This window comes from Erpetoichthys calabaricus, chromosome 4 (genome assembly GCF_900747795.2).
Source record: "Erpetoichthys calabaricus chromosome 4, fErpCal1.3, whole genome shotgun sequence".
Taxonomy (NCBI): Eukaryota; Metazoa; Chordata; class Cladistia; order Polypteriformes; family Polypteridae; genus Erpetoichthys; species Erpetoichthys calabaricus.
In genome coordinates this window covers 175,181,999-175,208,803 of record NC_041397.2, presented here as the reverse complement: position 1 = coordinate 175,208,803, position 26,805 = coordinate 175,181,999, and the positions used below count along the sequence as shown (strand labels likewise).

The window sequence follows — 26,805 nt, the reverse complement described above, 5'->3', positions numbered from 1 at the left end:
TTTCTGTATTGACTATAAGATGCCATAATTTGCATATTTTTTTTCTAGTATTTCCGATTTTAAGTATTTTCTATTTATATCACATTTTTTCAGCAACTACTATTCATCAGAATGTTTAAACTTTATCTTCTTATTTTATGTTTACCTGAGTTTTGATATACCATGTTTAAATAGCAGATATTTAATATCTATTAAAGCTGCCTTTAATCAAATAACAGTTTTGTATTTAATTACAAGACAGAAGTTAACAATTTGCATATTTTAGCATCAAGCAGTTTTTTAAAAAAAGAATGACTGTTAAGTATTGGTATGCAAATATAATTATAATAAACAATTTGTTTAGTAGAGAATGAGATGTCTTGGAATGCTTTGACCATCATGCTTATGTAGAATATGAATGTGAGTGAATGCTCGTTCCAGTGGTTATTGAAATAAAATTAAATAAAATGTAGCAGATTCCAAAAGTGCTCATACCAAAGATAACTGAAGGTTCACCTTTTGGTACTGCACCAATAAACCGATCAGGAATGTACCTCAAAACGTCAAAAAGAGGTCAAATATGACCCACACAATGGAAGATTAAATGCAACTTTCAAATCTGTAATGGTACATATGATCAAAAGTTAATTTACTTGTGCACAAATATGTGAATGTGCACCAACCATGTTACTGAACAGTACTGCAGTGCTGTGCATGGGAATAATACTGAGGCTGTATTTGCCACTGCTACTGAAACTGGCATATGGGCATTCAACAGTGAGATGCTTTCTTTTATTGCTGTTGTAGTGTAATATTTTTCTAATGGCAGGAATCAGGAGGTGTTGAAATCTCCCGCTGGTAGTCTCACAAAGATTTCCACATCTTTAGTACCTGGGGATGAACCCACCCATGAGGAGTCTGACAGTGAGTGATACTATCCCATAGGCGATTTCTTTTTCCCCATATTGCTCAATGTTGCACATGCTGTGTTCGGTACAGTTACCATTCCTTTCCATATGCACTGTATGTTGGTTAACCACAAATGCCATGTTTTCTGATTGTTGTGTGATATTTGCAGGAAATGCCTTATCGCATGTCATGTGCCGTACAAATAAAAATTCCACCCTAATTTATCTTTGGTATGTGTACTATGTTTTGTGAAGGTGTGAATGTCTGTGTGTGTCGTGTCGACTGTCTAGCTGCCTATTCCACAAATCTGCTGTGGATGGCCTACCATGTTCTATGCTCTGTTTTCAAGGAAAGGGCAATTTTAATTCAGTCTCTAATAGTAAATTAAATGTATTCTATGTGCTTATGTTATGTACCATAAGAATATATTTTGAAGGAATGCCGTGTCTCATCACATCATCTTTTTAAAACCATACTTATGCTACCAAGATGTAAATGTTTTCCACTCATTGTATGCACATTACAGTCTGCATGACAGCTCTCATATAATCATAACAAAGCTGCATTGATTATTTTTCTTTCCCTGTGTACCCTTGTTTTTATTTGCTATAAAAGCTAACCAAGTACAGGCTTTTTAAGATATTCTTAAGTATTAAGTGTTTATCTGAAATTGAGCTATTCTTATGTTTTCGTTTAAACAGATCATGAGCTTAGAATTTATTAAAAAGTGTATGTTTGAAATGAAATATGCTGTAGTTCTATATGTTTATTCCTTGCATTCTAGTCATAGGAATAAAATATTACTATATTAATATTGTGATGCTTATGATGATGATTTTGATTATAATCGATATATTATAAAATAATGCTTATAGCATATATACACAGTACAAATATTTCAAATCACTTCTCCAGCAGTGTATATGAATCTTCTTTAATAATAATAAGACCTTCAAATTAAGAAAGCTATAAAGAGATTTACAATCTGTAAAACCTGTAATATATACAATGTATTTCAGTAATAAGAAAATCATTTACACTGTTAACACTTATTCATTTCAACACAATGCACTATAGACAATGTTCTGTTAAGACTAACAAAATAATGAATTTGTCAAATCTTTAACCATCTTAACATTTAAATATAAACAGTAAGGCAGTTATTCATGAAAGACTTGTTAATATGTTTTAGGATGCTGAACATTTAGATTAAAAATATTGACCCCAAACAAAACCACGCTAATTTTTTGGTTGCATAGTTAACCTTAATTTTTTATGAAAATTTGCCATTGGTTGTTTTAAACAGCTTTGCCTAAGGACATATGAGTTTAATATTTCTTCATTGATGGAAGGTAATGATAGATAGATAGATAGATAGATAGATAGATAGATAGATAGATAGATAGATAGATAGATAGATAGATAGATAGATAGATAGATAGATAGATAGATAGATACTTTTTTAATCCCCAAGGGGAAATTCACATACTCCAGCAGCAGTATACTGATAAAAAACAATATTAAATTAAAGAGTGATAAAAATGCAGGTATAACAGACAATAACTTTGAATAATGTTAACGTTTACCCACCAGGGTGGGTGGAATTGAAGAGTCACATAGTGTGGGGAGGAACGATCTCCTCAGTCTGTCAGTGGAGCAGGACAGTGACAGCAGTCTGTCGCTGAAGCTGCTCCTCTGTCTGGAGATGATACTGTTTAGTGGATGCAGTGGATTCTCCATGATTGACAGGAGCCTGCTCAGCGCCCGTCGCACTGCCACAGATGTCAGCTTCGTGCCTACAATAGAGCCTGCCTTCCTCACCAGTTTGTCCAGGCGTGAGGCATCCCTCTTCTTTATGCTGCCTCCCCAGCACACCACCGCGTAGAAGAGGGCACTCGCCACAACCGTCTGCTAGAACATCTGCAGCATCTTATTGCAGATGTTGAAAGATGCCAGCCTTCTAAGGAAGTATAGTCGGCTCTGTCCTCTCTTGCACAGAGCATCAGTATTGGCAGTCCAGTCCAGTTTATCATACAGCTGCACTCCCAGGTATTTATAGGTCTGTATCATCTGCACAAAGTCACCTCTGATAATCATGGGGTCCGTGAGGGGCCTGGGCCTCCTAAAATCCACCACCAGCTCTTTGGTTTTGCTGGTGTTCAGTTGTAGGTGGTTTGAATCGCACCATTTAACAAAGTCCTTGATTAGGTTCCTGTACTCCTCCTCCTGCCCACTCCTGATGCAGCCCATGATAGCAGTGTTGTCAGCGAACTTTTACACGTGGCAGGACTCCGAGTTGTATTGGAAGTCCGATGTATATAGGCTGAACAGGACCGGAGAAAGCACAGTCCCCTGCAGCGCTCCTCTGTTGCTGACCACAATGTCAGACCTGCAGTTCCCAAGATGCACATACTGAGGTCTGTCTGTACGATCCATTACACCAGCTACAGTATGAATCTACTCCCATCTCTGTCACCTTGTCCCTGATGAGCAGAGGTTGGATGGCGTTGAAGGCGCTAGAGAAGTCCAGAAACATAATTCTTACTGCACCACTGCCTCTGTCCAAGTGGGAGAGGGATCGGTGTAGCATGTAGATGATGGAATCCTCCGATCCCATCTTCTGCTGGTATGCGAACTGCAGAGGGTCGAGGGTGTGGCACACCTGTGGCCTCAGGTGATGAAGCAGCAGCCGCTCCATGGTCTTCATCACATGTGACATCAGGGCGACAGGCCTGAAGTTGTTCTGCTCACTAGGATGTGATACCTTTGGGACTGGGGTGATGCAAGATGTTTTCCAAAGCCTAATGAATCCTAATGGATAATTACTTAAGCATTATCAGACCTGAGTTTTTTAAAGGTAGTACATATTTCTTTAATAAGTAGCCTTAAAGTGAAACTAAAATGCCAAGAAAGGTAGTTTACCCGTATGCTTTTTAACAAAGTTTGCCTGCTTCATAAGAGATGTTTAAGAAGAAGAAAAAACAGATGTCACTTTTAGATGCCTTTAAGTTTTTAACTGATAAATTAAGAGACATATCAGTGGATAGTAGAGGGGGCAAAGAATCATTTCAGAGTCAAAAGATGCCAGAACTGTGCTTGGTATCTTAATCTATAAGAATAACAAAAATTTCAGAAATGATAATGATTATCCACTTTACATGCTTAATCATCAGAATCTGTTAAAGCCACTTTCTAAAAGTAAGGTTGTAAGTCACACGCATACACACACACATACATACAAACCTATGTTTGTATACATTTATTTATTATTTCTGCTCTCCATTTTACAATTAGATACTGGTGCAGAAATTGTCCATCTATGTAAAAAATAAAAACATTTAGACTAGGTGCCTATTAATTTAAATGGTGTGTCATTTGAGGCAATAAGGAATAGTTGTTTTTTTTTTAACTCTTGCCTTAACAGAATAATAAACCAAAAGATTTTACTTAACAAGAGCAAATGTATTTAATCATAGTTTTTAGGCCTTAGTGCTATATTCTGATTTTCATTTAAAACAGTTCATTTTTTAACATTATGTTCTAAACATCATGATCTTGAATAATTTTTGTTTTTAGTGTGTGTAGTAAATTATAAAAAATGTTAAATCTAATCTTATGTAGTTATTGAAAAAAGTATATTGTATTAGTATTATAATGTATACTGATAATTTCATGGTAGAAAAGTAATTTATACTACTTAAATGACTTTTCATTTCTATTTTTTAGATATATTCCTTATATAGCACTGCTAGTCCCAGCATGCTGAAGAGGAAACAAAGCTCACGGGTAGAAGCCCAACCAGTGACAGATTTTGGCCCAGATGAAACACTTACTGATAATGCAGATATCCTATGGATCAATAAACCAGTAAGTACATCTCCAGCAAGAGTAAGAATTTCTTAATTTGCTTTCTTAGTAATAACCTGTCATTTTGACAGCTTGGCGGATCTACTGTCTCATAACTATAGAGGGTTGTTTTTAAATCTTGGTTTGGACATTCTGTGTAAAGTTTGAAGGCTTTCCTAGTGTCCTGATGCCTTTTCTCAGAGAATTTAGGTTTCGTACGACCATCTAAAGAAATGCCAGTTAGGCTGATTGGTGACTGTTGATTAGCCTGGTGTGAGTGATTGTGCTCTACAATGAATTTCCAAACTGTTCAGAACTGGTTCTTGCTTTGCAACTAATGCTGCAACTCTGCCCCCCTGTTACCCTGAATAATTGTGTGGGTGTGGGTGAGCGTGTCCAATGGTAGGCGTCAATAAATAGTCAAAGAGACATTAGACAACCTTCTTTGGCTAATTTGAAAGCCATTCTCATATATTTAGGCTATTTTTAAGATGCCCTCTGTATGTTATATTGAAGTGTGCTGACTGACAGGTTATGGTGCTGAAACTCCTTTAATTTACACATCCAAGATACTTTATCTTCTGGCATGAAGTTAATCTATGGTTCCCAAAACTTAAAATGCATCCCTGTCACTCTACCATTGTAATATGGTGCTTCTTCCTTACATCATTAGATATAACTTCCTTGTTTTGCCCACTACTGTTTAATATCATCTGTTTTTGCATTGTGATAGGTAGGCTAATGAAAGAGAGGATTGCAGTAGAAAAAGGAGACTCAGAAAAGGAGAACAGCTCGCCAAGGTCTCACAGAATTAGGAAAGGTAGCATTGGCTTTCACTTGAAGATTAGAAAGAGAGAGAAAGTGTGAATATGATAAAGGGAGAATATAATTTGACATTTAGCATTTGCAAACTGGTCAAGCCAGTCAGTCAATTAAATAGACTTGTGCAGGTAGACCTGTATTGGTTTCAGGTGGTGTTCTGTAATGTTCGCTTTGGTACATTATGTTACTCCCTTTGTTCATCCCTTCCTTGTGGCTATTTTACAATAAGTATATCATTTGGTATATTTTCTTCTCTGGCATCATTCTGGTTAAGGCTTACTTCTAGAAGAGGGCCACTTGTATTTTCTACAGTAAATTAATTGCAACCTATGCAATCTTCTTTCTTCCATTTAACTTCATAAACAACAATGCCACAAACCACTGGGCATTTTCTTTGGTGACAGAAGCCACAGTATGACATGTAAAGCTTGTTTGGTAATCACATTTACTCAGAATATTTTAGAGTGTATATTTGATAAACTGCAGGATGGCCTCCTTTCAAATGCCAAGGGAATGTCAGAGATTGTAGGGCTTAGAACATCTCCAAACTCATTGTTGGATACTTCATGTTTCCTGACAATTTTCCCAAATGATTTCTCTGTTTGGTTTTTTTATTGGTGTATTCCATTTTTGCATGGAATTGCTTACAGGGTCAAGGTGACCGTCTGTAGTTATAAGACCAGCAGGATAGAGCTCTCCCTCTTTAGTGACCTCTGGTGTCCTTTACCCTATGATCCCTGCATTGCCTTTGAATGACTAAATTACCCTATCAAATTCTGGGCTGCCTACCCTCTCTGCTGGGTTGTAGGATTTTACCTTACCTACTTGTGATGTCATTTTGCCTCCTTCCAGCTACCCATTAACCTCCTATCATTTTTACCTTTGCTGAACCATAGGCAGGTGTCAGTATCTGGTTAGTATCTGTAGTGACGTAGGGAAACTTCGTAAACTTATTTCAGGAAAAGCATGTCTCTTCACTCTTTGGAACACCACAAGTTGACATGGAGATGTTAGGCATTGTGTGTGTGTGCTTTCCTCTCAGGTACTTTTTAAAATTACCTTGTGTTTTGACACTCAAATGCCACCTCCGCACTTGGTAGTTTCTTTCCAATTGTGCAGTCCCTTTAAGCTGTCTGATTGGTTTATTGAAGTAGGATGTAAGTGATTATGAATTTTAAAATATATTGCTTAGATACAATTTGTGATGCAGGTATTACAGCCACACTTGCAGTATAAAGTTTGAGAGTATGATTTTGATACTGGAACATTTTGAGCCACGCACCGGTTAATCTTATATTCAATTTAAACCTCAAATATGAGCTTGACCACACAGACATAGAAAACAAGCAACTTAGTCTGTTCTGCTGAAAAGCTGTACGAGGATTCTTTCATAAGTTTTGAGACTTTTTTAAATAGATCCAACATGGTTTGGTCAATTCCAAAGAAAATTTTTACTCACATAACCTCGTCATTTGGCAACACTTCAGTGCTGTTCAACATACTCTCCCCCGACTTCAATGCACTTTTTCATGTGATAAATCCAACAATCAAAACAGTGACGAAAATCAGGTTCAGTCAGTTGGTCAAGCTGCTCTTCCACCGCAGAAATAAGGCTGTCCCTGTCCTCAAAATCCATTCCTTTCAGCTCCTTCTTCACCGTCGGGAACAGCCAGAAGTCACAGGGTGCCAAATCTGGTGAATAAGGGGGTGGATGAAGGACTTCAATCCCAGATTTGGCGAGGAACTCAACAGTTTTGTTTGACTTGTGAGGCGGAGCGTTGTCATGGTGAAGTATGAAGTTTTTCAAGGTGCGATTAGGGCGACCTCTAGTGAGATTTTTGAAAACTTCTGGAAGGCACAAGGTTGTGTAGACATCAGAGTTCATCGTCGTGCGTTCAGGATGTGGAACTGAAGCAATAATTTTTTTGTAGCCAAAAAAGACGGCAAACATGGTCCTCTTGGCTGACCTTTGGCGCCTGTCTTTCAGTGGAGGAAAGCAACCTTTTGGACCCCACTTCGAGCTCTTTTTCTCATCTCCATCTGTAGCTGGGTGGGCCAAAAATTTATTAGAAGATGTGAAGGGATTGTAGAACAATAGAAATAAATTTCGTCTCCGATGACGGCAAGTGACCGAGTCTCAAAACTTATGAAACAACCCTCGTACCTCAAATTTTAGAAAGCTGTTGTTGCTGGTCTTCTGTTTAGAGTAATTTCACTGTGCTATTGTAGTATCAAATTCCTCTGCTTAAATATGTCATAGGTGCTGAAGGACATTTCATTTCTCACACCAAAGCAACACTTTTGTGTTATTGCTGAAGGGCGATTCTATGCTGGACATATTCATTTTCTTGACTAGAAATGGGACAGAATTTACCTTTTCTTGTTCCTTTTTTATATACTGTAGTTTGAAAGTATTTTTTTTCTCTGAATTTAGCAATTACTTAATAACCTGTAACATATCCTTCTACATTGAAATATATTCACTCAAGAGGCTGTTGGCAGTAGGCCTGCGAGGCTATAAGCACATTCAGCTAATATTTGAAAAAGGCTGGAAAAAGTACGTTTTGAAGATATGAAGCTGTTGCAAAACAGAACAGGAGAGAAATTTACAAATAATGAATGCTCTGTATTATGAGAATTATAGTGAAACAAAGGCAGTTTACCCAGCTACAAATTTAACAAAAACATGTTTTCAGAGAAATGAAAAAAAATTATTGTGTTGTGAATTCACTTATATGTGAATTAATTGTCTGTTAAAGTAGACTTTATTTACTACATGAAACTTCTTGTGTGGAGGAGAATTCTGTGGGGTCCTTATTTAAAGAAATCAATTAGAGATGCCACAATTTTAACCTATTTGTGTAATTAAGCTAATACTCATTTTTGTTATTCTTTGAGATTGGTGGTTGGTCACACTATCTCTGTCTGCTTGTTAGTGTGTAATTTGATAATGTTTTCTATATTCATTTAAAGAATGCTTAACATAAAAATTCTATCATGGAAAAAATGTCAATGAACACATTAGAACATTGGAACATTAGAAAATTTTTGATGATAACAGGCCAATCACCATTTGATAACTTATTCTTTGTGTATGTTGCTCTTTGTGTGAAAATAAAACTTCAGTTTCAATTTTGTTTGCTAATTACAAAATGCAATCAACCTATCCAAAATGTTCTCGAATTAAGATCTGAAGTCTCCAAGGTGCTACCTTCAGTTATATTGCATAGCTATTTTAATTTATGTGAGGTCATTTTAATCACATACACTGCAAGAGCATAGTATAATTTTTGTACCACAGTTGCGGTCATTTATAAATAAATAATAGTAAGTAAGAGTAGCAGAAGATAAATACGTGAGTAAATAAAAAAGCACAAATAAATAAATGCAGTAAATAAGATTAAAGTTTAAAAAAAATGTACAGTACAATTACACAAAAACCAGTAGTTGGGTACAGAAGGCAGACATGAAAACCAAAGATGAGCAGGATGGCTGTTGTCAGAGATGATGGATTCGGCTCTCCTCTGACACCTGGTTGAGTAAATGGTATGAAGCTGTGGAAGGTCAGCCCCAATGATTTTAGAACCTGTATGGACAGTCCTTTGGAGGTGTTTGCAATTCTGGCAAGTCATGTTCCACACAATGATGCATCTGGTCAGAATAATTTTAACAATTCATCAGTAAAAGTTCAGATGTAGTAGTCCTATCATAAGGAAAGCTTGTTTTCTACAAATTAACTCTTAATAGGCTTTAATTCCTGACTTGTTTTTCTTGCTGAGGATCCTATTTTACATAAAAACTTGCTGCATATTAGCTCTTTTGTATTTTGTCTACAGTATAATAATCTAGTAGTCTTAATCTAATAGTATTATTATAGGACTGAAGGCAATATCATAATAACACAATCACTGCAAAAGCATGTTTAAAAATATGTACTGTATACACTACCATAATACAGAATATTTTATTATTTGCAGAACTTGTTATGTTAAGGAGAAATTGAGTTATGGAACAGAAGTAACATTTACAGGACTCTAGTTGTAATCTGACTATATTTCAGACTTATAAAAAAGTGGGAATATCACACTATTACTTTATTTGTATATAATATATATTGTAAAATAATTTGCTGCATTTCCTAATATCCACATTAATTTTCTTTTGACCTACAGTATCTAAAGTTATATTTCTGACGTCAGTTGAATTATATAAGGAGTGCTGAGAGAATATATTTTTTAAAAATTAAATTAATTTAAATTTATAGAAATAGCTGTAGGCATCATCTATGATTACTCCCTAAGTGGATGTTAGTTTATCAGTGCTAGAAAATACATGTTTAGTTCTTCATTTCATCTGAATTGCTTTGGATTATATATGCAAGGAAACACCAACTTTGACACCAGCCTGAAGCTAGAGTTATAAAACATCATGAAGGGTAATATAATGAATAATAAATAAGTTAAAATTTTATACAGATGCTTGGATTTCTTATGTTTGTGAAACCTTCTTTATTATAGAATCTACATTTAATGTTTGTTGTTGCTCTAATAGCCATATACAGTAACAATAAAACCTGAGGTATCCTATAATGGGAAAGATAAAAAATAAAACAACAGTTTTTTTAATAATGTTCAACAACATTTATGTTTTACTTCCCCAATATTTTTAGCACAGAATTTTTTTTAAATCTTGTATTGTACATTAATAAATCAAGCTATAATATTGCACTACTAAGAATGACAACTGTAGTGTTTAGTAAAGTATAAAAAATGACAACTGTAAAAGGATATTTTTTTTTGTTTAATGAACTACCAATTACAATAATGTGGCAAATAACTTAAAAGTTACAATATGTTTTTAATATATGAATTTATCTTAGAATGTTGAATTGTATTAAATAGCTTTACTGTTTTAATGGTATAATGATAATTTGACTACAGTATATAAGGGTGTGCAAATTCATTGAAAGCCAACAACTTACTTCTCCAATAATCAAGCCAAAAGTTCTGCTTCCGGTCACCCATTTACTCTTTTTGTGACACTATAGTGTTCTTATTCTTTAAGGTGTAGTTAAGACTAATGTATATGTTTAGCTAAATTATCTGATCTTGGAGTGAATGGGACAAGAAATTATATGGTGATATAGATGAGAAACATTTTAATCTTCAGATTAATCTGTAGTTTGTTAAACAAACAAGAAAATTAAATTTTTTGAAGTCTATGATACTTAAAATTCACAAATATTTGCACGTAAAAAGCTATTTTCTGCAGATTTACAAATATGCAAATCTTGACTATGTACCCCAAGACGGAATAATTATATTGAACTACTAGCAGTCCAGTCATCTGAGACCATAACATGATGAGCTTCTGAAGGGAATCAAAAACTGGAGCAGGAAGCAGGTGTCTCACATTCTGACAGCCAATTAATCTGTCAGGTTTATGTGAAACAGACTTCAGAGTGATACGATCATAAATGTCAAGCACAAATTATTAAATTCTATTATTTTTTAAGCAATTTGATAATGCTGAACGGTGACATGGTGGCACATGATTAGTACAGCTATCTCTGAGCTTACTGTCTGCATGGGGAGTATATGTTTTCACCACAAGTTTATTCATTTTTCTTTTAGTGCTACAGTTTTCCTCAGTTACTGGTCTGGTCTGATTGTGCCCAGGAATATACTGGCACCCTATAAAGTGTTAGATCCTAAATTGCACTTAATTGTGTCTGGGATTGGCCTTGTCTGTTGTCAAACCTGAAACTAGATTATGAGTGTTCACTAAATATGTAGATGAATATTGCAAATGGTGATTGTGCATGGTGACTTTGAATGTTCTAGAAATAATAAGAATTCTTTTGTATCATCATTTTAATCAAACACATTTTAAATATGACTGTACATTTGTATAACACAGCCAATTATTGGTTGTAGTCACATTATAGGTATAATATCTATATAGATTTAAGACTCCACATTAATTAAAAGTTGTTTTGCTACTGCCTACATTTCCTAATAAGAAAACATTATTTTGAAGTCTGTTTTATTCCTGCTCCATTGTCCACACATATTCAACTGTTTATATTTCACAATGTTCAAAATATTACAAATGTCTACAATTGTTACTATAAATGAAAAGTACAAAATAAAGCATTGCATTAGTAGTCATAAAATGCTCATTCATTTCTGAAATAACCTAAGTTCTCTGTTGAAATTCATATTAATGTAATATTGAGTGAAGAAAGTTTATGAAGAATGAAAAAGAGTTTCCTGGCATTTAAAGTAACAAAAAGAGAATGTATTCTGTAATGGGAATTGTAAATAACACAATCTCTTTTCTTTATTTCAGTGGGTGCACTCTCTGCTTCGTGCCTGTGCAATAATCAGTGTCATTTCTGTGTGCATGAATACACCTAAGACATTTGAGCACTATCCACCCCTTCAATATGTGACCTTCGCTCTGGACACTCTACTAATGTTCCTGTACACCGCTGAGATGATTGCAAAAATGCACATTCGTGGTATAGTTAAGGTAAATATCTGGGAAAATAACAACACTGTGTGAATCATGTGTTATAGTATAAAACTATGAGGAAATGAGAAAGTAAAGATTAATGTGAATATAAAACTCTTTTGTGTGGTGCTAACTCTGTAAGGTGTTAAATAAAATGAGGTTTGCTTACTGTTGTTATGACAGCAGTTTCAACCAAAATATGAAATTATATAATGATATACAGTATTTCAAGAATAGTTCATTTAGACCTTTAACATTTTTATTACAGTATGCTGAAATTCTGTTTAGAAAATTGTTACTTTAACATGAGAAATATTAAAAGTGCACTAATAAACATAGTACAGTTCATTATGTATACATAATTCTTTTAGTAATTCAAATTAAACTGATAGATATATAAAGAGGTAACAAGTAGTAATATGTGATTTACATACTTGAGGTTGAGAGCATGTCCATAGCATTTTTTCTTATGTTTTCTCTGGCAGAATATACAACTGGTGTTAGCTGGTATACAATAAACTACATTTTCTGAACATTTTGTTCTTTTTCACAAGAATTTTAGCTCCATTTTCTTCTCACATCCTGACTTTTAACATACCCCGGGATGACAAGATCTGCCGGTCACATAAGTGACATATAAAATTATGATTAGGCCAACTGAATAAGCTGAGACTGATCAGTGACTAATGTAGTTATGGCTGGAGTGCATAAAAAGCTTAAACATATAGAATATACATTTTTTTGTATTTTTTTTTTGTTTGGGTGCTGTAGGATTTGTTCTCTTACCTGAGGTATTTTGCAGTGAGTGACAAAGTGCACTACATGTGAAAGACATATTTGTAACCAAAAAATAACAACACTTAGGCTCAAGATGTGTGACTTTGGTTGATCTTCTAAGAAGATTAAATTTGTTTCTTTTAGATTGGGCTGCCTCTCAGTTGATTTCTAGTGTACAATTTTGCTTAACTGTACAAGAAAAATTATAGCAGTTGTATTGTTGTAGAGCACTGTATGCATTTAGGAAAAGTGAAGTCCCCTGGTGTAAGGAAGATGGCTTTTCGGTGGAATAAAGCAATGGAATAAGCAATTCTTATTGTATTGTCTTAAGGCTTTATTACAATATATAGCTTTTCCTGACATTTTCAGTTGTTATCTTCATTGATACAATCTTAGAAAGTTAGAGGCAGTCTGAGGCTTCGCTACTGTGAAGTTAATCATATAATGTAAAATATCAAGCAACTCTCTCCGATAGAATCAAATACAGGGTATGTTTGATTTTTGTCTTTAGTCATCCGGGCAAGCTATGTGTGCATGAGAGCTGACTACCTAAATGCTCAACCAGTAGCACAGTGCATAGAATGTAATGACAAGGTATAAGACAAGCTTATGTTTTGCACCTCACAGACAGAAGAAAAGCTTGTCTGTTGGATATCTTACATTGTACGCACAACTAGAGAGTGGAAAAAGAACAAAAAGGGCAGAGATTGTGTAGCATGGCATTGACTGCCACAAAAAGAGGAGAGCGTGACTGTGCTAGAATATTGGGACACAATCACTAAGTGTGACTTGACCACTAATTTTCAGTCAGACAAGATCAGCAACTGTGAATGTGATATACCTCATGACTAGATGTCGTGTAATGTGACATTGGATTTAGAACAGTCTTCACCACATCACTCTAGAAAGGTGTCTGCGTGGAACAGTACCCATTCCTTAATATGAGACAAACTTCATCTTCATCTCTTTGACCACACCTATTAGATGGACGAAATAGACTGTATTTACTACTTGAAACTGTGGTGGAACATTCCCTGGAACCCCTATTTAAAGAAATAAAGTAAAGCTGGATGGATCTTAAGGTTAACCTTTATAATTAAGTTTAGCTCCTTTAAATGTTCCTGTCATATTGCAGCAGTATGAAATAAAAATACCTTAGCTAATAGTAAGTCCTCAGTGACTCAGAAATTACAGATAAATGGTGCATGTGTTGTTATTTTAGGTTGTTACTGATGGTTAATTTTGCAAACCGAAGTTCAAGCTTATGATTGGTTGTGGAAGCAGAGGAAAATCAATGTCAAATAAGCTTATTACATCAATCTTCTTCTTCTCCAAGGAGAACTGGAAATATCTTAACATACTGTAAATATATAAAATATATACTGTAGTATTAAGTTGACTCATTCGCTCATAAACAAAATTACTATTTTCTGTTTACCTAACATGCTGAAATTTGGCAGGATTGTACATCTAGGCCAAAGTATCCACTTAAGAAAGGTCATTTCAATTTATCAATATTTAAGGGTAAAACACCCCCACAATAGAAAAACTAAATACCACAAAATCTGAAGAATGTTTTGACAGATTTAACTGAAATTTGGTGGTGTTATATAAAAAAAGAAAATTAGCCGTCCTGCATTTTTTTATTTCTCAATAATACTACTTTGCTGAGTATGGTATGCTAATGCGACGTACAGCGGATAAAGAAGCCCAAAGACAAAGAGTAGCACCCACTCAGCAGCCTGCTTCCGACATGCTAGTTAATGCAAATGAAGGTCTCCTACCATCAGATATGATGAGCAGTTTAGACAAATAATACCACTGACCAATGGAGTTGACTGACCACTGAAGAAGGAGAGTTGTCTTAAACAGGAAAAGACACAGCACTGACATGTGCCGTCAAATGTGCAGATGAAGATGTGAAGTGAATGGAAGGAGGAAGGTATGGCTAAAAAACTGCTGTTTCCATACACAACACCAGTTTCAAGTTGTATATTGGTGTTGATCAATTCAAAGGGAATCCGTTTTGATTGATAATGTACCAATTCATCTCTATATACTATATATAACATCCAACGTCTGTCTGTCTGTATGTTTGTCCGCTTTTCACGAGAGAACTACTTAACGGATTTAGATCAGGTTTATTCTATAACTAGTCATTTAGCCCGTTACAGTAATGGGCGCTAGAACAGTAGTGCATAAACATTAGTAGGAACAGGCTATATTAAATGGCAAGGGACTTTGACCTCATTCTTTTTGTTGGTCGTATTTTTCTTTCTTTCAGCCTTTCTTTTGTTGATGTTTACTTGCTGAGCTGACCGTTCTTCGTGGGCTGCCGCCGTGTATTGTGTGTCTTTAATTTTCTGTGACAGTAATACTGTCTTGTACGGCTCTATTCAATAAGGGCGCGCACAAAAATGCGAGCTTTAAAAGAGCGACCTCAGTTGAGCGCAGTGAATAAAGGCGTTCGTAGATAATTTAGTTCAAATGGCTCTGGAATATGTGAAGAGCAACAAAGGTGCAGATCTTTATTTATGCGCGCCTTTATTCGCTGCGCCCAATTGAGGTCGCCCTTTTGAGGCTCGCCTTTTTGTGTGCGCCCTTATTGAAGGATACCGTCTTGTACGTCCGCTGGCTTGTACGTCCGTAATATACCTTTAATTTTCTCTGGTGGTAATACAGGCGTGCACGTCGGTAATATGCATTTAATCTCCTCTGACAGTAATACTGGCTTGTATGTGGCTGTAATATGCGTCACTGTATTGTGTACCTTTAATTTCCTCTCGCAGTAATACTGGTTTGTATTTCCGTAAAACGCCTCTAACTTTCTCTGACAGTAATATCGCGCATCGCACCATGCCCCGCGCATGCGCACTTCATCAGAAGACACCCACACACGGACACCTGGATGCACATAGGGATTTTATATACAGTAATCCCTCGCTATATCGTGCTTCGCCTTTCGCGGCTTCACTCCATCGCGGATTTTATATGTAAGCATATTTAAATATATATCGCGGATTTTTTGCTGGTTCGCGGATTTCTGCGGACAATGGGTCTTTTAATTTCTGGTACATGCTTCCTCAGTTGGTTTGCCCAGTTGATTTCATACAAGGGACGCTATTGGCAGATGGCTGAGAAGCTACCCAACTTACTTTTCTCTCTCTCTTGCGCTGACTTTCTCTGATCCTGACGTAGGGGGATTGAGCAGGGGGGCTGTTTGCACACCTAGACGATACGGACGCTCGTCTAAAAATGCTGAAAGATTATCTTCACGTTGCTACCTTCTGTGCAGCTGCTTCTTGAAGCGACATGCTGCACGGTGCTTCGCATACTTAAAAGCTCGAAGGGCACGTATTGATTTTTGATTGAAAAACAAACTCTGTCTCTCTCTATCTCTCTCTCTCTGTCTTTCTCTGCTCCTGATGGAGGGGGTGTGAGCTGCCGCCTTCAACAGCGTTGTGCTGCGGTGCTTCGCATACTTAAAAGCCAAACAGCCCTATTGATTTGTTTGCTTTTCTCTATCTCTCTGACATGCTCTGCTCCTGACGCGCACTCCTTTGAAGAGGAAGATATGTTTGCATTCTTTTAATTGTGAGACGGAACTGTCATCTCTGTCTTGTCATGGAGCACAGTTTAAACTTTTGAAAAAGAGACAAATGTTTGTTTGCAGTGTTTGAATAACGTTCCTGTCTCTCTACAACCTCCTGTGTTTCTGCGCAAATCTGTGACCCAAGCATGACAATATAAAAATAACCATATAAACATATGGTTTCTACTTCGCGGATTTTCTTATTTCGCGGGTGGCTCTGGAACGCAACCCCCGCGATGGAGGAGGGATTACTGTATATAGATTTGCTTGAACATTCAAGTTGATTTTGTGACTTCTCTCATCACGCTAAGAAACGTAGTTCGCTTGCAGGAAGATATATTTGCGCTAATCCAAGAGGGAGAGGGAAGTGTGATGTAATGAGTGGGGAGCCTGGCAGGTCCCTCCTCACTGTCCTGTTTCACTACTACGCGGGCAGAGCCGCGGGGGACGGCTAGTAGTTAATACATGTAAATGTAGATGGAAATTGTTTATTTTATTATCTATTATTGTGTGAATATGGTACGAATGTATTCATTTGGAAATTTGGTATTACATTGTCCAATTTTTAGTAAGACATTGGGAGCAATGGAAAGTTTTCTGTACAACACATATGATTTGCAAAAACCCTCAACCTACGGTACCACTTGCAAATTGTTAACTCTATATATTATTTATATTTCCATTTCCATTTATTTTCTTGGCAAATGCTTTTATCCAAAGCAACATACAAAAGAGGTAAACATAATCGAGTAACATTAGACTAGGGCCTGTTTGTTCAGAAAGTGTATTAGGTCAGATAAAAAAAAGTTGATTGCTACAAGTGAAAAGATGTCATAAGTAATAATTTTACAATCATAGATTATAATACATTAAGCAATTAAACTTAATCCAACAACAAATTAAGCATTTCATTTAAAATATCGCAGAGCAAAGTTTTTTTTCTATGAATTAGACAGATACTAACCGAGCAGAAAGGTCTTCAATTGGCTCTTGAATATATTCAGGGTGTAGCTGCGTTTTCCCAGAGTTTCCAAAATTCAGCAGCTCCAACACAAAAATGGGATTCAACAAAGGCCTGACGCGCAGAAATGATTCCACAGACAAAATATCTTCGTTTTTTAAGTGTTTAGTTAAGTTTCAAAGTAAAACAGTTCACACAAAAAGAAAATTAAAATAGCAAAAAAAGGAAATATTTATAATAAGAAAAATTCAGTTCTAAGCTTAATCTTGTTACATCTTAAATCATAACTAATCACTTATAATTTCTGAACCATTTCAAAACGTTTCCGAACCATTTCAAAGCATTTCTGAACCATTTCAAAGTGGTCAGAAAACTGTATGCTTATCCCATTTCTAACTTGAAAATGGGTCTTTCAAATCCCTGTTTACTGGGACCTGCTCTAAACACAATAAGAGCTTATTATCACACTGTTTCTCTGTTATAGCAAGAAGATTCTATCTCTTACTAACTTATAGGGGGAAAAGACTATACCATTGTCTATGACTATGGAAGAAATTATATTCTATTCAAATAAAACAAACATTAATATGAGTTTAACTCAAAACTTTAACTTTCTAAGATTGGCCCTTACACAGGGTGCCAGCATTTTGGATGGAGATGAGTAGCTCATTCCACCAACTAGGAACTACACAGGAAAAGAGTCTAGATTGAGACTTGATACCACACAGAGGCAACATTACCAGATGCTATTCCCTGGCAGACCTGAGTGGGTGAGAAATAACATAGCACCTCACCAGTGTCTATATATACTCAGATCCTGACCCATTGACTACTTTGTATGCAAGCATCAGGGGTTTGTACTTAATGTGTGCTGATACAGGCAACCAATGTAGCGACCTGAAAAGAGGAGTGTCATGGGCCGATCTCAGTTGGTTAAATACAGGATGGGTCGTTACATTCTGTCGTTATACTCATGCCAGAACTGAGTTGCTGTATTCCAGATGTGGCAAGACCAAAGCCTGGACTAGACGTTGTGTTGCACATTCCATCAGATAAGGTCTGATCTTGCAGATGTTGTACAGTGTGAACCTGTATGAACAAGAAACAGTAGAAATTTGGTGCGCTGTGTATTATCCGCATAGCATTGATAAGAGAACTCATGGAATTGGATGATGGAGCCCAGCAAGGTGGTGTATAGAGAGAAAAGTAGAGGACTCAGCACCAATCCTTTGGGTACACCTTTACATGTCTGGTGCACCCTTGAGAACTCTTCTCACCAGGACACACTGTAGGATCTGCCTGAGAAGTAGGACTCAAGCTATCTGAGAGCAATCCCAATGATGCCAAGGTCTGAGAGGGTGACAAGAGGGAATTTTTTTAATTTTACAGAAATATTGTGTTATTTGCTAAAGTTGGATTTAATTGGTTGGCATGTTAAAGGACTGTCCTTTACAGGAGCTTTGTGATCATTTTGATCTTTACAGATTTATTACTACTATTCATTTTGCTCAAACTCAAAATTGGTTACACCAGACATTGCTATCAAGTACATTTGCTTGCTTATTTGACTTGACTGAAATATCTGAAAACTATACTAATAAAACAGAAAAATGTAAGCACCATAGTACATATACAGACAATATCAGACAAAATCAATTTAAAAAATATGTGGTAAATATGCACAAAAAAATCCCAAAATAAGTAGACTTGTGGTTCCTACAAATACAAAATAATCCCGAAGTGAACATTCTTACAATTGGTAAATATACACAAAAGAAATAACGAAGTGAACAGACTTGCAGTTACTAAATATGCACAAACAAATCACATAAACACCCAGAAATTCACAGAGCTGCTGTTTCTAAATATGCTTCAAAACATATTGATATAAAACCAGAAATGTCTGTTTGGCATGCAAGTCAAATATGGTATTGCCTTGGCTCAAAAATTGGAATGATGGATTTAATTATAATTCTCATATAGATTATGAATCTAAAAAAGCAGTTCTTATGGGGTCTATGAATGTTAAATGTCTATATTGTTGTGCATTGAAATGGAATGATGAACCACCTGAAATGTGTTACAAAAGTGGAAAAATGAAATTATAACCTTTTGAAGACATTTCAGAGCCTATTAAAAGTTTAGTATTTGGTTTACACCCAGATTCAGAACATGCTTTCAATGTTATAAGAAAATGGAATGTTTCAAATAACATCACTTGGTGCAAAAGAAATAGTTGAAGAGAATTTCATGCCAAAATCTAAAGTATGAGTACAGGTATATCACCACTGTATGTAGTACATACAGTGTATGCAATACTGTGAAAAATAATCCATGACAATAATTTAGTCTAAATGATCATGTGAACTGATTTGAAAACTGATAACTGCTGTAAAGGACAGGTGCATTACAGTATGCTTTTATTGTGCATATATTTACTAAAGAGAAATTCAACACAGTTTTATTTATACTTGCAGTGAACATTACCAGATAATCAGATACTATGGCTCAGTGGTCTTCAAACATTGTCTTTAAAAATGGTGGCTTAGTAAGGATATAAGTTTGCAAAAAAAGAGCCCCAATTTTAACTTTATTTATATATAATAATTTTAAGTCAAATATTCAAGTAAAGCTTACTGCTTGTTATGTATTGACATACTTTAGGGTGCAGCAATCCTTCTGAAATATGACACTCCCTTTCATCCAAAGTTTGAACACAAAGTGACCAAACCTGTAGTTGTCATGTTTAGATGATTTTAATTTGTGGGTTACACTAGAAAGGAGTTTCTCACAATTTAAGATATTATATTGTATAGCTTTCAGTTTAGTTTATCATGAAACACTCTCTGATGCTCAATTTAGTACACTGAGAACTTACAAGCCAGTAGCCAACCTTTGCATAATTACTGAGACTGATCAAAACTTTGTCAGGAGAACCCATTAAGTAGAGACAGAGATAGAAAGACACTGTTGTTTGGCAGCAGTTGCAGATGTTTCTAAGGAGTCCTCCCTTAGCATAGTTGAATAAGCTACTGCTTGCTGATTTTGGGCCCTGAAACAAGACATAAAACAGTAAGGGTCCTAGCTCTAAGTGATTTTTTTTGCCATTGGCATCTTTTGCACAATTTCTTTATCAACAATGTTTACTTGGACCAGTGATTCACACATATTCAGCACAGTTGATCCTTTCTTATTTTGTTTAGTGAATACTAAACTGTAGAAACACATACTTCTGTCCTGTTTCTTCATTCACAGATCATATCATTATGTCCTAGATATCATCAATTGCCCTTCTAATATTAATTAAACCAATACAACATGCAGTAACAGTGATGGCTTTAAAAATAGTATTCAGTATCATATCCTGCAGGGTTAAGCACCTGTAATAACTCAATCCTGTAGTCTCAGGATTGATTAAGCAGTTGCCTTCAGCTTGACCCTTCAGTGTTGACTGGAGCATGCTACACAGATCAAAGTGGAGATTCAGACCTAGATGACTAAGACCCCCATTTACTGACTTTGCTTCTGCTATGATATTGTTGTCCAATTCCTCTTGATAGGTAAACATCTAGAGTTGGGCAGGGCTAAGGGACTGAAAACTCCACATAAGAAGAGGGACCAGTTTTAGAGCCCCAGCACAGATCTAGTATACTCCTAAGCAAACATTGGCTATATTTACAGTAAATATTGTGCAAGAGTTTTTAAGAAAGTTACCTGTAAGTTCACTTCTTCTTCTTTCGGATACTCCCATTAGGGGTTGCCACAGTGGATCATCTTCTTCCATATCTTCCTGTCCTCTGCATCATGGTCTGTTACACCCATCACCTGCATGTCCTCTCTCACCACATCCATAAACCTTCTCTTAGGCCTTCCTCTTTTCCTCTTCCCTGACAGTTCTATTCTTAGCATCCTTCTCCCAATATACTCAGCATCTCTCCTCTGCACATGTCCAAACCAACACAATCTCGCCTCTTTGACTTTGTCTCCCAACCGTCCAACTTGAGCTGACCCTCTAATGTACTCATTTCTAATCCTATCCATCCTCGTCACACCCAGTGCAAATCTTAGTATCTTTAACTGTGCTACCTCCAGCTCTGTCTCCTGCTTTCTGGTCAGTGCCACTGTCTCCAACCCATATAACATAGCTGGTCTCACTACCGTCCTGTAGACCTTCCCTTTCACTCTTGCTGATACCTGTCTGTCACAAATCACTCCTCTCCACCCATTCCACCCTGCCTGCACTCTCTTTTTCACCTCTCTTCCACAATCCCCATTACTCTGTACTGTTGATCCCAAGTATTTAAACTCATCCACCTTTGCCAACTCTACTTCCGGCATCCTCACCATTCCACTGACCTCCCTCTCATTTACACACATGTATTCTGTCTTGTTCCTACTGACCTTCATTCCTCTCCTCTCCAGAGCATATCTCCACCTCTCCAGGGTCTCCTCAACCTGCTCCCTACTATCGCTACAGATCACAATGTTATCAAGAAACATCATAGTCCACGGGGACTCCTGTCTCATCTCGTCTGTCAACCTGTCCATCACCATTGCAAATAAGAAAGGGCTCAGAGCCGATCCCTGATGTAATCCCACCTCCTCCTTGAATGCATCCGTCACACCTACTGCAAACCACACCATTGTCACACTTCCCTCGTACATATCCTGTACGACTCTTACGTACTTCTCTGCCACTCTCGACTTCTTCATACAATACCACAGCTCCTCTTGAGGCACCTTGTCATATGCTTTCCCCAGGTCTACCTGTAAGTTCACTTACATCATTTAATTTATTTCCAAATCTTCACTTCATGTTTTAATAGTGAACCTGCAGGCCATTTGCCATTTTTACAGTAACTCAGGTAAGCATTTTTCATGGAGTGAAGCTATAGATTTTACTTACTTAAGAGTTCAGAATCTTAAATGCTATGTTTCAATTTAATTATTAACCAAGCATACAAATTTCTTAAAAATCCTAAGAAATGTTCGAAGATGAAATTGTTGTAGGGCTTTCTGATTTGCTTTAACATAAAAAATACCTACATTCCTAGTGTTTGTGGAATAGTTCATTGCAGCTAAGAAACTCAGATCTCTTTCACCCGGACTGTAACTGATGTCAGAAACCTCAGTTTGTGACATTTTATAGCCATTAGTCTTTTTTTCTCTACCCATTGAATTTGTAGAAGAATTGTTTGTCAGAAGTAATTTCTTTGGGCAGAGGGAGTGAGATCTGATGAAATTCAACAAAGGATGTTGGCTAGGTACGGAAGTGAAAACAGCATAACTTAATTAAAAGTTTATTAAAGGATAGAAAGGTTTAAAGAGTGAAGAACAAGTGTAACCAACAAAGCTCAGTCTGGTTAACCATGAACATCTTGCACACAAGTCCACATTGACATGGTGAATGCTTTCATCAGAGAAGACCGAACAATTATGTTTTCTGCTGTTGCTGCACATTTGTATTTCATCTATGGATCTGCACATGCCATAGTGCATTATGACCTGAGGTACTGTAAAGTTTGCACAAGATGGGTACCCAAACGATCTGCTGATCGGCACAAGCCAACACCCTTTGGTGAATTTCAACAGATATTACTACCTCTGCCCTAAGAAATCTCACTACAGTGCATTGTTCAACAATGGCGCAGTCCCGCAGTGGACCATCTATGTTGATTTCTTGGGTTCAACTAGATTAACAGCAGGGAGCTGCACTGTGCGTGTTCGAATTACCCATAAGCCATCGCAAATGTGTTATATTGCGTCAGCTCCTATCCACTGCATTTACATTCAGTGTTTGAAACCATTGACACCATTCTCTTTTACTAGAGTTTGAGGACCATGTTACCATAATTTGTCTTAATGCCAAGAAAGCAGGTGCTGCGCCCACTCTAAAAGTGCAGTATTTAAATAGCACATCACAATAGCTATAGAATCGCATACTCTTACAACAGTTCCCAGAATACAATACAGGATTTACTGTACTTACAAAATCTTTTTCTTCCTTGCCCCATAAAACCTATGTACTCAAAATTGGCAAACCCTCATGGTACTAGAAATTGTTGAGCAAAAGTATTATCATACAGGTCTAACAAAAAAAGAATATTACTCCCAAAAATGCCTGAGGTTTTTACTCTACAAAAAAATGGGGCTTAAAAAAGGGAAAGCAACCCATTAAAGCCCTAGCACAAATAACAGTGCCTTGAAGGATATGTTTTTATTTAATAAAGTCCAAAATGATCTGCAATAAAAAAATGTATTAAAAAAATCAAAAGTAAATTTCAGAAGAATGAAAAAAGCCACATTTTTTGAAATAGGCCAAAGCTATTACAATAAATCTTCTTATTCCTAATGTTACATGATGCAATGTTTGAAATTAAAGCAAAGGTTCATAAAGTTAAATAATATAAAACCGAGTCAGAGGGAACATGAGTGGAGCTGAACAAAAAAAAGCTATGGCCAACCAAATTTTCTTCTAATATTAGGGAATGCTAGGCCCTTAAAATGCCTTAGACAAGCCACAGCATCTGGAGGCCCCACCCCCTTGGACTCAACTTACAAACTAAAAAAAAACACAAACCATAGCAAGGACAGGTTTGGCCGCTCTCCTCTGAACTCTGGTATCAACAAGGCATTTTTGACCCAGAGAATTACCGCTCACTGAATATTTTCTGTTTTCATTCTCTGTAAACCCTAGAGATGGTTGTGCATAAAAATCCCATAGATCAGCGGTTTCTGAAATACTCAGTTCAGCTCTTCTGGTACCAATAGCCAAGCCACATTAAAAAAATCACATAAATCACCTTTCTTCCCCATTCTGATGCTCAGTTTGAACTTCAACAGGTTGTATTGACAATGTCTACATACCTAAATACATTGAGTTGCTGCCATGTGATTAGCTGATTATATATTTGCATTAACAAGCAGTTGAACAGGTGTGCCTAATAAAGTGGCTGGTGAGTGTATATAAAATTAACATATCATGATGCACGATACATTATACACATGATACAGGACCACTAACACTCGTCGTTTGATTCAGGGGCAGTTTCTGCACACATGTTTTAAGGTTACTGTACCACCAAACATAACAACAACTATTGTTAAAAATATTATATCATAAAAAATGAGTTTTTTGTGATATATATTCAATAATAGCATGCAAAAGCATATTTGTATATTTTACATGTAATTATATACTGTATATATATATATATATATATATATATATATATATATATATATATATATATATATATATATATATATATATAATATAGTGCACTAATGTATTATTGTCACAATTTCATTTGCACACAATCTAAACTTGAATTTACACTTTGCAGGCTTGTCATAAAGTAATATGCATTTCCTGGTTAATAGTGCCAATCATGCATTTCAGAAAAAATGTTTAAGACTGGTGTCACAAAATCATGAGATCATATACAATTTACCAAGCATGCAAATATCTAATAATTTATACAAATTTCTTTTACGTTTTATAACCATACTAGCTGTGTTACTCTGTTTAACCTGGGAAATTTCATAAGACAATCTGTTATAGTGCTGTTGGTTGATCAGATGTATCAGATGTACTATGCAGCAAAGTGCTTTTCTGTATATGATATTTTTAGATTTTCTTTTTCTTACCCAGGGCTAATATTTTTGAAAGGCAGAGTGATGTGATGGTTATGACTTTGGACTTCAAACCCAGAAGTTTTGGTGAAATCAGTTCACCTGCCCGTGATCCAGTTGGAAAACAAATGATGTAAAAATAAATGTTCTTCATTGCCTTGGATAAAGGCATCAGTCAAGTCATAATAATATTAATTAGGTCACTGGATCTGCTTACTCTTAAACATGCTATACACAATTGTACATGAGTAAAACATTCCTGCATTAGATCAGCTCCTGCTTTTCCTAGTGACTTTGCTTTTGTTGATGGTTACTGCAAAACATAACATTACTGGAATGTCTGTTCTTTTTAATTTAAACAGACTAATCAGTATGAACAATGTAAAATCTGAATATATTTTATTTCTTATCATTATTAGATGTTTTAGATCTTCATTTGTTTACATTATTCACTCAATTACAGTATATTGTTTTGTGTTTTTCATCAGTTTTATGTAGCCCCCCTTTTAAAGTCCGCAGATGTGAATGTATATATTGTACATAGCTATACTTGAAATAGATATACTAAAGTGCCAGTACCCTATATATTACACTGATGTATAAACATGAAGAGACCACAGACCAGTTGCATTGGAGTGTTGAGACACAGTTTCTGTTGGCTACCCCATTAGAAATTCAAGTGCCACTGCCTAACACCAATGCTGAAGATTTGGAAGGAAGCTATTCTCCCTTATGGTAGCACTGAAATTTGGGGGGGGGGGTAGCTGGTCCCCTGTAGGTTTCAGCTTCGTGATTTTGGGGTTGAACTGGAGGTCGACAGGTTGCAACAGATAAACAACATGAGAGCCAGTATGGATCTAAGAATGCCAGTACAGTAGTCAACAGCAAAACAGCACTTGCTAACCATTGAGCTTTGCTTCTTCCTTTGGCTTTCCTAAACTTTCTCTTTCTATTTCACAAAGTGATCACATCTCTTTTTTCCTGTCCAGGATTCTGGCACATCTTCTGTAGTAGTCTGTCCACCCTATTGGTTCATGGTGCTATTCGCATGGACCGTAAAGCAGTTGTGCTCTATCCTTCATTTACATAAAGCATATTTTCAGCACATTAATTTAGCATTTTAATAATAAATATCAAAATAAAATTATCAATAAAAAAATCATGTGTCGGCTAACATTTTTTTTCAATAAAGTCCCCAGATTTCACTAAAATCTTTCAAAGCATTTTTGAGAGTTTGAGGTATTCAGTTTTTATATTAAATACTGATAAATCTAAATGTCCTTTCTTGGCAGACACCTACAGGGCTAAATGTACAATTCTGCCATATTTTAGCTTTTCAGCTAAATGGAAAAAAATGTTTTTGTTGATGAGTGAGCAAGTGAGTGAGTGAGAGAGTAAATGAGTTATAATCTCTCTATTATAAAAAGAAATCCTGTCCCCTGTGCTGATAGTCTATGATACGTGATCTTCTCGGAAGATAATTTAAAGACCCCCGAGACGAAAGAGACCTGCCACGGTGCGTCTCACGGGAACATAGAACGAGAGTCTTGCAAGACACACCCTGCTTACAAGCAATATCAAAAAAAAACAAATCAGTAGTGTAAAGGCAGTCATGCAGCACAGACAGCTCCAGGGCTCTCAGTGCATATAAAGTATATAAGGTCAGTACAGTAGAAATTAAATGAATAGGGTAGAAATGAAACGTCGACGATTAAACGAGGAAGAAAGAAAAGCGTGGAGAAAAGAGACCCAAAAGCGATGGAGAGAA

At 36.2% G+C, this 26,805-nt stretch overlaps 1 protein-coding gene across 1 annotated transcript in view; it reads left to right on the top strand.

The window, feature by feature from the left end:
• nalcn (sodium leak channel, non-selective) overlaps positions 1 to 26,805 on the top strand; it is an 898,297-nt gene that overhangs the window by 56,570 nt on the left and 814,922 nt on the right. The window contains exons 2-4 of the mRNA XM_051926631.1: positions 809 to 903; positions 4,615 to 4,755; positions 11,908 to 12,090. Of these exons, the coding sequence (XP_051782591.1) occupies positions 877 to 903; positions 4,615 to 4,755; positions 11,908 to 12,090 (351 nt within the window). The 5' untranslated portion in view covers positions 809 to 876. The remainder of the gene's footprint in view (positions 1 to 808; positions 904 to 4,614; positions 4,756 to 11,907; positions 12,091 to 26,805) is intronic.